Raw genomic sequence first — 14,723 nt, forward strand, 5'->3', positions numbered from 1 at the left:
CGTCTAAACATTACCATCTTATTTGGAAGAAATATGTCTTGGTGTGAGAGCAGACAATATTCTGCTGTGTAATTTCATCTGGGACGTTTCCTGCTTTTTCTGCAGTCTGGAGTGGATGTGGGCCTACGCCTAGGCTCCATTAAAGTTCAGATTTCGGCCTTGTCTGTTTTCTTTCAGAAACAATTGGCTTCTTTCCCTGAGGTCCAGATGTTCTTGAAAGGTGTTTTGCACTTACAACCTCCTTTTGTGCCTCCTACGGCACCTTGGGATCTCAATTTGGTGTTGCAGTTCCTTCAGTCGGACCGTTTTGAACCGTTGCAGGAGGTAGACGTAAAGTTCCTTACGTGAAAGACCGTCACACTGTTGGCCTTGGCTTCATGATGACGTGTGTTGGAGCTAGGAGTGTTGTCTCACAAGAGCCCTACTTGATTCTCCATGAGGACAGACCTGAACTCTGTACTCGTCAGCAATTTCTACCTAAGGTGGTGTCCGTGTTTCACATCAACAAACCTATTGTAGTTCCGGCTGTTACGGACGCCTCTGCTACTTCAAAGTCTTTGGATGTCGTAAGGGCTTTGAAGGTCTATGTGATGAGAACAGCTCGTCACAGGAAATCGGACTCGCTGTTCGTTCTTTATGATTCCAATAAAATTGGGTGTCCTGCTTCGAAACAGTCCATTGCATGCTGGATCAGGCTCACTATCCAGCATGCTTATTCTACAGCAGGTTTGCCGATTCCGAAATATGTTCAAGCCCACTCTACTAGGTCGGTGGGTTCCTCTTGGGCGGCTGCCCCGGGTGTCTTGGCTTTACAGCTCTGCCGAGAAGCTACTTGGTGGAGTTCGAACACGTTTGCAAAGTTTTACAAGTTCGATACTTCGGCCTCTGAGGACCTTTAGTTTGGTCGGTCAGTTCTGCAAGAACCTCAGCACTCTCCTACCCGGTTTGGGAGCTTTGGTACTTCCCCATGGTACTAAATGGATTCCCAGTATCCCCTAGTAACAGCACAGGAAGAACGAAGCACCGGGTGGGCGCCCAGTATCCCCTACGGACTACGAGAAAAGGATTTACCGGTAGGTAATTAAAATCCTATTTTCTTTTAAGGCCTAGGACTTAAAAGAAAATAGGATTTTAATTAACTACCGGTAAATCCTTTTCTCGTAGTCCGTAGGGAATACTGGGCGCCCACCCGGTGCTTCGTTCTTACTGTGCTGTTACTTGGTTACATAATGTTTGGTTCAGCTGTTGCTGTCCCTGTTTGCAAGTTTGGTTAGCATGGCTTTCCTCTTGTTCTGGTTGTGCTGGTTCGAATTCTCACCGCTTTCCTTTTCTATGTCCTTCTCTCAAAGTATGTCTGTCTCCTCGGACACAGTTTCCTAGACTGAGTCTGGTAGGAGGGTCATAGAGGGAGGAGTAAACACACACAATCAAAGTTCTATAGTGCCCATGGCTCCTAGTGGACCCGTCTATACCCCATGGTACAAAATCTATTCCCAGTATCCTCTACGGCCTACGAGAAAAGGATTTACCGGTAGGTAATTAAAATCCTATTTTTATTTATTTGCTTCTTGTTTAGTTTTCCAGTGTTATTGTCTCTTTAAATGGTGAGACATGCCAGTCATACTAAACATATGTAAATACTTTTTATTCATACTTTAAGTTGTGGAAAGTTTGTATACTTTACGTGGTACGCCTTACAGTGTTGAGTAGGTTAACTTAGAACACTTGCAGTTTTTCAGGGTGGGAGGTTGTGGGGGTCTCCACAGAAAACATGACCCCTCACGTTGTAACACTTGTTGAAATCAGCCAAGCACGTTGGCCACTTGCTGTGTTTTATGCCTACAATGCACCACGTAAAATAATCTAACATGTAAAAAAAAAAAAGGTGTCTCTAGACATATGTCGAGTACCCTAGTCCACTTGAAATGAACTTTACAGCAACAAAATTCCCATACAAATTGAGTAAAGATGTCCTCCAGATTGCTGTGAGTTACAGAAAGTCATTACCGTTCTCTTTATTTTTTATTTTACTACCAAACTTTGTTCCTGCCTGCCATTGTATTTAACCTCCAACACTAAAATTCATATCAAATCACTTATTTAATGACTCATTCAGGTTGGCCTATTGTACACCGCACGTTGCCAGATGGCTCAGGTTTTACCCATGTGTCAGGTCACCGCCTGAAAGTAATTCTGCAAACGATGGCAAATCGGCATAGGCAAATGGGAACACTAAGCTGATCATATGTGTCCTTTTACTTCTGTAGGCGATGGGCGTGGAATGCGACCAAGAAATCGTTCAAATGATCGGAACGGAGGAGCACGTGGTGGCAGCTTTTGGTCCAAGTTTGGAAGAGTGCCAAAAGGCACAGATTTTCACCCAGATGCAGGTGTGGAGTGTTTAGTTGTGTGTGTGAATTTTCTTTTCTTTTTTTTTTTTGATCATTATAAATACCAGAACCTGGGATGATCACGTTCTTTTGTCTCTTAGAAAACCCCCTCAAAGCAATAAATACATACATATTTTTTAAGAATGTTTATACTGAAGTTAAGCTGCTCGTAACACAATGCATAACTCTAGGCAGAGCGAACCTCAATTACAATGCTTTTATGCCGCGCTTAGCACAAAATAAACTTTATACTGTTAAGATTTCTTTTCTCTTTTGAAGTGACCTGGTTAACGGGCTAGATCCAGAATGGTACAGGTGGTTTCAGTTAGTGGAACAAGCCAAGTCCTCCTCTATGCTGCATTAGCACAGCGCAGGAATCGGGCAGCAGCAGCTAATCGCATAAGGGAAATGTAAAAATAGGAATAAAGAGCGCTTGTTAGAAATATGTGTGTGCGCAAAACCTGTGGAAAAAATTAATGGTTAGTGTGATGTTTACAGCCCTTTTTGGACTTTTTAAGGACCGGGTTCAAAAATGAGCAAAAAAGGATTTTTTGATTCCTATCTAACCCTATCTAAATACCTGTCAAGCCGTTATGATGTTTGGAGAGCTTCCACATCCGTGTGCAGTGGGATCCCTCTGTGGTGTCCGCTCTCCACTGTTAAGATGTATTAGCGGCTGCTGGCTCAGATTAGCGGCTGGCGGCTATAATTAGCGGCTGACAGGCGGCTGATTCCCCGTCTAGGTCACGTTTTTCACGGCACTCACACTGAGATGGAAGGTGCGGTGCCCGCTCCACTATTAGGCTGTAGTTTCGGCTGACGGTTAATCACTGTGATTAGCGGCTGGCGGCTATGATTAGCGGTTAGGAGCCGGCTGGTTCCCCCGTCTGTATCACGCTGGATATTACAATTCAATGCACAGCGTTAGGTCCTTAGAAAATTATAACCGCTAGCCGCTAATCTGAGCCAGCAGCCGCTAATACATCTTAACAGTGGAGAGCGGACACCACAGAGGGATCCCACTGCACACGGACGTGGAAGCTCTCCAAACATCATAACGGCTTGACAGGTATTTAGATAGGGTTAGATAGGAATCAAAAAATCCTTTTTTGCTCATTTTTGAACCCGGTCCTTAAAAAGTCCAAAAAGGGCTGTAAACATCACACTAACCATTAATTTTTTCCACAGGTTTTGCGCATACACATTTCTAACAAGCGCTCTTTATTCCTATTTTTACAGTATATAATTTTAATAGAGCTGCTTTTAAATCCCCATTCTAGCGCAATTAAGTCTTTTATTTATAATAAGGGAAATGTAACCTGTTAGTGACTGTATAAAAATAATCAATGTGAACGTATTCACTGGTACCGTAGCTGGTGGCTCCTCTATGGAGATTAGAGGAGATGTAGCTAACCTTCTAAAGAATGGTTAGTGGAGATGTTGCCCGTAGCAACTAATCAGGTTTCAGTTAACATTTTATAAAATGTGCATGATAAGCGCTAGCTAGAAGTTGATTGGTTGCCACAGCAACTCCTTTACTTCACTTCTCAACTCTTTAAAAGGCTTGATGCATTTCCCCACTGTGCTCAATTTAGTAGTGTCCTAGTTGGATACATGGCTCCCCTGATGCCCTCTCCTGGCTTACGGAGCCTGCAGAGGAACCAGTTTGTTTGGTTTCCTGATTACTTAGTATATAAGGGCAACTCATAATTAAATATAAAGCCGGTGTATAGTTTTATGCTAATTTAAATTATTAGCATTAGTACACAGTAACATGTAAGCATCTCTCAAACAGCAGGTGCCTCAGGCAAGGTTAGTGGGTAGGGAGATTTGCCAATCAGTATCTTGTATATTTAAAACAAAAGAAAAACAAATGTAGCTTTGTAAAAGAGGGGGTGGTTTATTTGCAAGGTTGACTGGGGTCAGAGCCTCTATTGTGGTCATGTTTTTAAAACTGCTAGGAGAGATAGCAAAGTGCTTTGGCTGATCTGCGATGCATCCTCCTCCTGTGTGTGGGCAAGTTTACAGAAAGCGGGCAGATGATGCTGAATGTCAGACTTCTGACATCTCTCTGTTTAGTGGTGCTGACAGGTCATTGTGAAAGCTGCCAAACCAGATGTCCCTGACATGTTTGCTTTAGCAGTGACTATCTAGTATTATAATTGAGCTAGGCGGGGGGGAAAGCGATGTAAAAAAAACTTCTGTCAGGCGCATTTCATCTGCTAGACAGCAGGTGGGTTTTCACTGTTTATGTTTTATTATCTTTTTGTTACAGGCTTTAAAGTATATTGGTAATAAAGTGAGGAGACAGAGGATGTGGGGAGGCGGTCCTAAAAAGTCCAGAGTGGATGAAGCCCGTGAGCTGCTTGCTTCAACCATCCTTACTCATGTACCGGTAAGTGGCTTCTCTTAGTGGTTCAGGCAGGGGTGTAGCGAGGGTGGCTCCGGTGGAGCGCGAGCTCCGGGTGCCAAAAAAGTTAGAGGGCGCGCTACCGCCCACAACCCCCCATTCCTGTGGGCCACTGTACTGGCAGCCACAGTGCAGGAGGAGGGGAAGCAGAGGGGGTGCACACTGGCACGGAGACTAGGTAGGGAACAGGGCAGGCCAGAGGCGATAGCGGGAGAGACTGACAGCTCTGCCCACCCTCTTTATAGTGCTGTGAGGCAGTAATGCTAACCATTAAACCGTCCGTATTGCCATGCCCCTATATTGTTGTTGCAAGCCTTCAGTACGCACTGAGCCTATTTTAAACATGGGGGGCACCCAAAGGAAACCTTTGCCCTGAGCTCCACAAGGTCTTGAACCAGCCCTGTCACCAAGTTAGGATTTTTAAATATTTGTTTTTCTTTTCAAATGTAACTTGCCACCACATGTTGACCAGGCCCCCAATTCAGTACAGGGGAAGGGGTTGCCAATACATGCCCTTGCTCCGGGCACCATGGTACCTAGCTACACCTCTGGGTTTAGACAGGACACTGGTTGCTTAGGGATCTTTGTCACGGCTGGACAAGCTATAGGCGTTTTATTAAACATATTATTTTATCCTTCTGTCTTATGTCTTTGTTTTTCACTAGTGTGCAGGGTGTGATTTTTATTTTCATAGCCCTTGGCTATATCATGTTTCAGCTTTGTGCTGTGGATGCAGCTCTAACCACAGAGTAGTGATGTTTCACATCCACGGGTAGTATAGTAGACCCTTTATCCAGGATGATATAAATGCTTTGGTGAAACACAGAGATGCAAGAAAATTAAAACATGTAGAACATTGCATGAGGTTCTGTATGAACCTTTAAAGTTTTTCTTAAGGTGAAAACAGTTTTAGTTATTTCTCCGGCAGGGTCCACTGGTCATCCACAGGATAACATTGGGATATGAGGTAGCGACAGCGGATTGGCACCAAATGATCAAAGCTTTCGGCCTCCCAGCATGAAATGGGCCCGACCCGATATCCCTGGCTCAGGCAAATCAATTTTTTGTTTGGTGCGGCAGGAGCCAGACCCTGGTCAATAGGGCTGCTGGTTTTGAGCAGCCATAAGCTTTTTTTTATTTTATTTTTATAGACTTACTATGTTTTTTGAGCGATCTTTCTGAAAAAGCATCTTATATACTTTGGAAAGAGTCGCTCCAACAACTCCCCGCCGGGTCGTGACCACGCTTACCCACGTGTACAGTGCTGTTTCGGCGGGCGTCTGTGTAGGATGTTCTAGAAAGTCCAGCAGACGTTACCAGGCTGTGGCCGGAGCGCAGGGAGAAGGTAAGGCATCGGTTCCGCTTAGTAGGGGAAACGCGAGACGCAGCCGCACTGTTTCGGGATGGAGACTACCAAACAGTCGCTGACGCGGTTGCCACCTCGGAGATCATAGGTTCCAGGGTAGTATGAGGCCACGATCCCTAGGGTTGATGTCAGCAGTGGGGAGTAAGACACTACCTTAGTCGCCCCTCCCCCCGCTTCATGACCAGTTTCCTCTGAGTTTTCTGTCATGAACTGAGTTCCCCTTCCGTCTAAGACACTGTATCTAAAAGGATCCAGTCGCAGAATAGGCGGCTGTGTGGCTGATGCGTCAGTGTTCACTTCGGGGCGTCTGTGTTCACTGTAGGTTCATGATGGGGCGATTGTGTACACTAATAGTGTCTGGATCCACTCAGCGTTCACTAACATATTGATCGATCCTGGAAGCGGGGTAAAGTCTCCCTGTATCCCACTTTCCTGAGCCGGGTGATACAGCACTAAGTCTCTATCTACCTTTGAGTATGAATAGTTGGATAAGTCCCTTATGCATATGCGTCTATAAACTATTAATGCTGTTTCTTTCACTGTGCGACTGAATACGTTCAAACTCCTATATAAGGAAATGCAGTAATATGTTTCTCCTACATACTTGAAATGTATTTGTAGTTGATTATGTGCTCATATTGCTTATTATACTAATGTATAACCTGTGACTAATTGCTAGTGTGATTGCTGACTTTACTAATAAGTCTGTCAGTCTTCTGTGTATTCCGATCCTCAATGCTGGTGCAAAGCAGGGAGGGATCGGATTGTACAGTATGTCACTTTAACAAAATTTAAAGTGATTGCAGTCACAAATTGTGTAGTAACACTGTACAGGTGTGTGATTTGTTTATCATGTCTTAATACCCCTTTCAGACAGAAATGTCTGAAAGTCCCGGCAATTATCCGGCATTTCAGTGCCGGTAGTTTTGCCGGGACCTGCCTGACACCCCCTTTCACACAGACATGCAAATTACCGGGTTGAGAATTTCGACCCGGTAATTTGCAGATCAACACTGGTATTTTGTCTGTGTGAAAGGGTCAACCCGTGTCATAATTCCTGTGTCTCCGACCGTGGTAAATTTCAGTGTCGAAGTCCCAGGAATTACAACACGGGTTGACCCTTTCACACAGAAAAAGGACCTATGTGTTTCATGAAATTACCGGGTGGAACTGCTTCACCCGGTAATTTCATTTTCTGTCTGAAAGTGGTATAAGAAAGGCAAGGGTGAGGAGGATACACTCTCCACAGCAGCACCGACACTCATTTCATGTTTGTCTTACAAACCTCTTAGGATCTGGTTCAAAATGGATTGTGTGGGTAATTCAGAGTTGATCGCAGCAGCAAATTTTTTTTATCAATTGGGCAAAACCATGTGCACTGCAGGTGTGGCGGATATAACATTTGATAGATAGATTTGGGTGGGTTATTTTGTTTCTGTGCAGGGTAAATAATGGCTGCTTTATTTTTACACTGCAATTTAGATTTGAGTTTGAACACACCCCACCCAAATCTAACTCTCTCTGCACATGGTATATCTGCCCCCCCCCCCCTTTCAGTGAACAAAATAACAAATTGCTGCTGCGATCAACTCTGAATTAGGCCCTATGTGCAAATTGTTTTAGCTTTCACCAAAGCCTCTTAGATAATCTGAGGCAGGCACAGGTTCAAGTTGAACCCCCATGGGCTACTTTTCCACAGACATTATCCAGTACAGCTGAGTGGATAATGCCATCTCCTATACTAGGGTTAAGTAAGTTACCCTATTAACCCTTACATACAACATTCCACCTGGGGTTTATTACATCCAGAACAGGAATTGGCAGCCTCTCAACAAAAGCAGGCTGAAAGGTCAGTGATAAGTAAATCACATAGACCTGAAACAACATCTGCGCTGTCTACACATGTTTAAGATGAGGACTTGTCGCAGGATGAGGATTCATCGCACTCCAGGTCTGTATACAGAGACGAGGAGGAATGACTCAGCTCAGTGAACATACCTGAACTAATTAGTGCTATGAAAGCCTTTCTGACCTCAGAGGAGGCAGCAGAGCCTTTGTTAAAATCTAAGGCACCTGTGTTTAAACGTCCCAAAACAGTTAGGACTGAGTTTCCTAGGTCAGATCAGCTGACAGAAATTAAACAAGAGGCCTGGGTTACGCCCAATAAGAAGTTTAGGATTCCAAAGAAATGGAATTCCCATTATCCTCTTCCGGCTGGGGACTATTTAAAAAGGAAGGTGGTTCCCAAAGTAGATACGCATGTCATTCGATTGCTGCAAAAACGTACATTACCTCTGCCTTCAACATCATTAAATGATGTCACGGATAAAAAATTAGATGGTTTTCTAAAAACCATTTTCTCTTTGTCTGGGGCAAACATAAGACCAGCCATGGCTTCAGCCTGGATGGCATAAGTTTCTGGAGTCTTTGCCATCTTTTACTGGAGATATTCTATTTGGTAAAGAATTAAAACAGTATTTTGGAGTCAGAAGCAGATTCCAAGAAAGTAAAGTTTCCTTCCACACACAAATCCAAGCCTAGATTTCCAGCTTTTCGGCCCTTTCGGACTCGAGGAAAAGCAAAAGGAAAGGGATATGGCAAACAGTCTCAATCTGACAAGTCTGGTAAGACTAAAAAGCATTGGGCTACCAGAGGACTGGCTTCCAAATCAGAAGATAAGCCGTCAGCCTGATGGTGCAGGCCTCCACCTGGGGGACCTCAGGGTGGGAGGCCGACTTCTTCAGTTTGCACAGATCTGGCAGCAATCTGCCACAGATGCCTGGGTGCAAGAAGCGGCATCTCACGGTTATGCGTTTGCTTTCATGCAACACCCTCCTTAAAGGTTTTTTTGTACCAGGCCGTCTTCAGTGGAAACAAAGGCCAGGGCTTTGCAAGAGGCAGTTCAGAAGTTGCTTCAGTCAGGAGTGATAATTCCAGTTCCTCCTGTGCAATGAGGACAAGGTTTTTATTTCAACCTGTTTCTAGTCCAGAAGCCAAATGGGTCGTACCAGCCATACTCAATCTCAAAGTGCTGAACAAGTACATTTGGGTGCCTCGGTTTACGTTCCATTATTTTGGCCATGGAGCCGGAGGCTTTTATGATATCCCTGGATATACAGGATGCTTACCTACATGTTCCTATAGCACTGTTCCATCAGCGCTATCTCAGGTTTGCTATCCTCCAGCATCACATTCAGTTTCAGGCTCTACCATTTGGACTGGCCTCTGCTCCCAGAGTATTCACCAAAATGATGGTGATAATGGCATCTTAGTCAGTAGGGAAAAAGGATTTTTCCATACCTCGACGACTTATTAATCCTGGCACAGTCTCAGGAATTACTTCAGTGTCATCTGCAACAGACAATAGCTTGTTTACAGAGACACGGTTGGCTCATAAATTGGGCAAAGTCGTCCCTGGTTCCGTCACAACGGATGACTCATTTTGGGGGGCTGTTCTGGATTCAGGTCTTCAGAGAGTAATTCTACCTCTGAACAAAATATCCAAAATTCAGTCAGGGATTCAGGAGCTGCTACAGAGTCAAAGGGTATCCATTCACGCCGCAATGCATGTGATGGGGTTGATGGTATCGACATTCGACATGGTGGAATATGCTCAGTTCCATTCGAGGCCTCTGCAACGTCTGATCCTTTCCAAATGGAATGGTTTTCATCAGACAATAAAAACGCAGGCTATGGTCCTTCCTCTGGAAGTAAGGATGTCATTAGCCTGGTGGCTACAGACATCCCATCTGGACAAAGGGAGACCCTTTTGGATATCAGAATGGGAAAATTCTGACAACGGATGCCAGTCTTCAGGGCTGGGGAGAGATGTTGGGAAGGAGTTGCTTCCAGGGGCAGTGGACCAAGGAAGAAAGTTGCCTTCCAATAAATATATTGGAACTTCGGGCCATATATATGGCACTTATTCAGGCAAAGGACATCTTTCAGGGGAAACCAGTCCAAATCTGCTCGGACAATGCAACGGCAGTAGTGAACCTCAACCATCAGGGAGGAGCTCACAGCCAGAATGCAAAGAAGGAGATAAGTCACATGTTAAAGAGGGCAGAACTTCATCATCCAGCCTTGTCCGCAGTGTTCATTATAGGAGTCCTAAACTGGGAAGCGGATTTTCTCAGTTGACACGCCATCCATGCAAAAGAATGAGCTTTACACCCAGAGGTCTTCCAAATTCGGGTAGACAAATGGAGGTTACCGGAGATAGATCTCATAGCATTACGTCAGAACAACAAAGTTCCTGCATACGGGTCAAGAACAAATGATCCCAAAGCGATCTTTGTGGATGCCCTGTCAGTGAGATGAGACTTTCGTATAGCCTATGTGTTTCCACCAATCACCCTGTTACCCAGGGTGATGTGAAAGGCAAAACAAGGAAGGGGCGCCGTAATACTAATAGTTCAAGCTTGGCCCAAAAGACATTGGTACACAGACCTGCAGAGGATGTCAATGGATGCTCCATCCCTACTTCCTCAATGTTGAAATCTACTGTCTCAGGTTCCTTGCTATCACAAGCACTTGGATCAACTGGACTTTGACGGTGTGGCTCTTGAGACTTCCATCCTGAAAGCAAGAGGCTTCTCACAACAGGTCATTCAAACAATGCTCAGAGCAAGAAAACCTTCCTCAGCTCGCATTTATCACCGAATATGGCAAGCCCTATATGCAATGGTGCAGTGACCGGAAATTTGACCCTAGGTCTTTCAGAGTTTCCAGAGTCTTAGCATTCCTTCAGACAGGTGTCAGCATTGACTGTATGGTTCCAAAAGAAAATTGCTAACCTACATTATGTGCGCACTTTTTTTCCAGGGAATGCTGTACATTCAACCCCCTTTTGAATTTCCTCCTACAGTGACTTGGGACTTAAGTTTAGTCCTAAAGATTCTTCAGGTTGCTCCATTTGAACCACTAAAACCAGTGGATCTTAAATGGTTGACAGCTAAAGTTCTCTTTCTACTTGCTATTGCTTCAGCTAGAAGAGTTTCAGATTTAGGGGCTTTATGTCGCCCTCCTTTTCTGATTTTTTTTTTTTATCCAGATAGAGCGGTTCCCGGAACCAAATCTGGGTATCTTCCTAAATTGGTGTCTAAATTCCACCTTAACGAAGAAATTGTAGTCCCGGCCTTCCAGGGGCCAGACCTTTCTGCGGGAGATGCATCGTTGTACGTAGTCTGTGCCTTAAGGATCTACGTGGATCGTACCAGTGCCATCAGAAAATCAGACACTCTTTGTTCTCTACGGATTTCACAAGAGAGGATGGCCTGAGAATGCTGATAAGCAGACACTGGCGAATTGGCTTCGGATGACAATTTCAGAAGCATATTCTCAAGCTGATCTCCCTTTTCCGGCTAATGTCTCTGCTCACTTTACTCGTAAGGTAGGACCATCATGGGCAGCACAACGTGTTGCTTGAGCAGAACAGATATGTAAGGCAGCCACATGGTTTTCCATTAACACATTCATTAGACATTATGCCTTTAATACCTTTGTCTCTCAGGACGCGGAATTTGGGCGAAGGATTCTCCTGTCCAATCAGGAGCGTCCCCACCATTAAATTGCTTTGGGACATCCCAATGTTATCCTGTGGACCCTGCCGGAGAAATAATCGTTATGGTAGACTTACCGTTGATAACGCTATTTCTCCTAAGTCCACAGGATCCACAGGGATCTCACCCTGACGCACCTGATTTGAGGATCCTTTCATTCCCTAACCTCTTCCTTCTCGTACGGAAGGGTGTGTATGTGTGTTCTTCTCGCCTGATTAGGGCTCTCTATGATGCTCCTGCCTTGAGCTTTGGAAAAACAACTGATTTGCCTGAGCCAGGAGGCGGTGATATAGGGACGCTGTTGGGAGGCCGAAAGCTTTGATCGTTTTGTGCCAATCCGCTGTTGCTACCTCATATCCCAATGTTATCCTGTGGATCCTGTGGCCTTAGGAGAAATAGCATTATCAACGGTAAGTCTACCATAACAATTATTTTAATGTAAATTATATCTATTGTTTATGAGTTTTTGTTCATGTTTGTAAAACCTTTGAAGTATACAAATGTTAGTTGTGCAGTGCTGGGAATGCAGAAAACGTTTTTTATTTTCCTTCTCGTTGTGGTAATAGGTTAAAGAGTTCAATTTCAGAGCAAAATGTATCTACACTGCTGTGATGGTCCGCAGGGTGATCCTGGCTCAAGGAGAACATAAAGTAGATGATCGAGATTACTATGGAAACAAGAGATTGGAGCTGGCAGGACAGGTAGGCCGTAATTTACTAGTTCACTTTAACTTCTCAAATGGATATAATAGCCCAGGGCTGTCCCACAAAATCCAGGATAGTTGTATGTACAACTAGTACATATGTTGATATGTACTTTAATAGGGAACACTTATTTTACAGAATGTAAAAACTCTGTCCACCGGCCATTTGTGGGAGCTGGCATGATTCTGGTGGGATAGTCACTAAAGGCAAAAGTTAAAAGGCAAAACGAACCTGATATTAACTTTCAACCTCTTTAAATCAAGTGGCCGTCTTGACAGAATTGCGCCAGCTCCCACTAATCACAGGCTATTACATTTGTTCCAGTATGTATTTAGGCCTTTTGAAAGGCTAGTAAACCTAATGTATAAACTAATCCTAAGTGACACTGCTCACTTTGTAGCCTTTAAAAAAGAATAAATAGGAGATCCTGTGACTTGGGGAGAGATGTATCCAACACTGTAAAGAATGGAGAGGTTGTCCATAGCAACTAATCATCTAGCAAGCATTTATCAAGTACGTAAAATGATCAATATAAAATGATCAATATAAGCTGATTGGGTGCTATGAGAAATATCTCCAATCTTTAGAACGTTTGATACATCTCCCTCTTGATCATCTAGACCACTATCCTTCTGAAGGCTATATTTCCAGAATAATAGAAATATATTTGAGACAGTACAAAGATGGGCAACTAAACTGGTGCATGAAAAACAAAAAAATCCTTGGGCGCTTACAATTAAGGTCCTGCAATGTTTATTTCTCTAACGTCCTAAGTGGATGCTGGGGACTCCGTCAGGACCATGGGGAATAGCGGCTCCGCAGGAGACAGGGCACAAAAATAAAGCTTTAGGATTAGGTGGTGTGTACTGGCTCCTCCCCCTATGACCCTCCTCCAAGCCTCAGTTAGGTTTTTGTGCCCGTCCGAGCAGGGTGCAATCTAGGTGGCTCTCCTAAAGAGCTGCTTAGAAAAAGTTTTTAGGTTTTTTATTTTCAGTGAGTCCTGCTGGCAACAGGCTCACTGCATCGAGGGACTTAGGGGAGAGAATTTCAACTCACTTGCGTGCAGGATGGATTGGATTCTTAGGCTACTGGACACCATTAGCTCCAGAGGGAGTCGGAACACAGGTCTCACCCTGGGGTTCGTCCCGGAGCCGCGCCGCCGACCCCCCTTACAGATGCTGAAGATTGAAGGTCCGGAAACAGGCGGCAGAAGGCTCTTCAGTCTTCATGAAGGTAGCGCACAGCACTGCAGCTGTGCGCCATTGTTGTCACACACTTCACACCAAGCGGTCACGGAGGGTGCAGGGCGCTGCTGGGGGCACCCTGGGCAGCAATATTTAATACCTTTATGGCAAAAGAATACATCACATATAGCCATTGAGGCTATATGTATGTATTTAACCCATGCCAGATATCTAAAACTCCGGGAGAAAAGCCCGCCGAAATAGGGGGCGGGGCTTATTCTCCTCAGCACACAGCGCCATTTTCCTGCTCAGCTCCGCTGTGAGGAAGGCTCCCAGGACTCTCCCCTGCACTGCACTACAGAAACAGGGTAAAACAGAGAGGGGGGGGCATTTTTTGGCGATATTTTGATATATTTAAGCTGCTATAAGGAACAACACTTATATAAGGTTGTTCCCATATATATTATAGCGCTTGGGTGTGTGCTGGCAAACTCTCCCTCTGTCTCCCCAAAGGGCTAGTGGGGTCCTGTCTTCGATAAGAGCATTCCCTGTGTGTCTGCTGTGTGTCGGTACGTGTGTGTCGACATGTATGAGGACGATGTTGGTGTGGAGGCAGAGCAATTGCCGATAATGGTGATGTCACCCCCCAGGGAGTCGACACCGGAATGGATGGCTTTGTTTATGGAATTACGTGATAATGTCAGCACATTACAAAAATCAGTTGACGACATGAGACGGCCGGCAAACCAGTTAGTACCTGCCCAGGCGTCTCAGACACCGTCAGGGGCTGTAAAGCGCCCTTTACCTCAGTCGGTCGACACAGACCCAGACACTGAATCTAGTGTCGACGGTGATGAAACAAACGTATTTTCAAGTAGGGCCACACGTTATATGATCACGGCAATGAAGGAGGCTTTGCATATCTCTGATACTGCAAGTACCACAAAAAGGGGTATTATGTGGGGGGTGAAAAAACTACCTGTAGTTTTTCCTGAATCAGAGGAATTAAATGATGTATGTGATGAAGCGTGGGTTAACCCAGATAGAAAAGTGCTAATTTCAAAAAAGTTATTAGCATTATACCCTTTCCCGCCAGAGGTTAGGGCGC

At 44.7% G+C, this 14,723-nt stretch overlaps 1 protein-coding gene across 1 annotated transcript in view; it reads left to right on the forward strand.

Moving 5' to 3' along the window:
• Positions 1 to 14,723, forward strand: part of POLR3B (RNA polymerase III subunit B) — a 345,554-nt gene that overhangs the window by 89,535 nt on the left and 241,296 nt on the right. The window contains exons 10-12 of the mRNA XM_063928431.1: positions 2,268 to 2,390; positions 4,666 to 4,785; positions 12,294 to 12,428. Coding sequence (XP_063784501.1) covers positions 2,268 to 2,390; positions 4,666 to 4,785; positions 12,294 to 12,428 — 378 coding nt within the window. The remainder of the gene's footprint in view (positions 1 to 2,267; positions 2,391 to 4,665; positions 4,786 to 12,293; positions 12,429 to 14,723) is intronic.

The sequence above is a fragment of the Pseudophryne corroboree genome, chromosome 6 (assembly GCF_028390025.1).
Source record: "Pseudophryne corroboree isolate aPseCor3 chromosome 6, aPseCor3.hap2, whole genome shotgun sequence".
NCBI classification, from domain to species: domain Eukaryota; kingdom Metazoa; phylum Chordata; class Amphibia; order Anura; family Myobatrachidae; genus Pseudophryne; species Pseudophryne corroboree.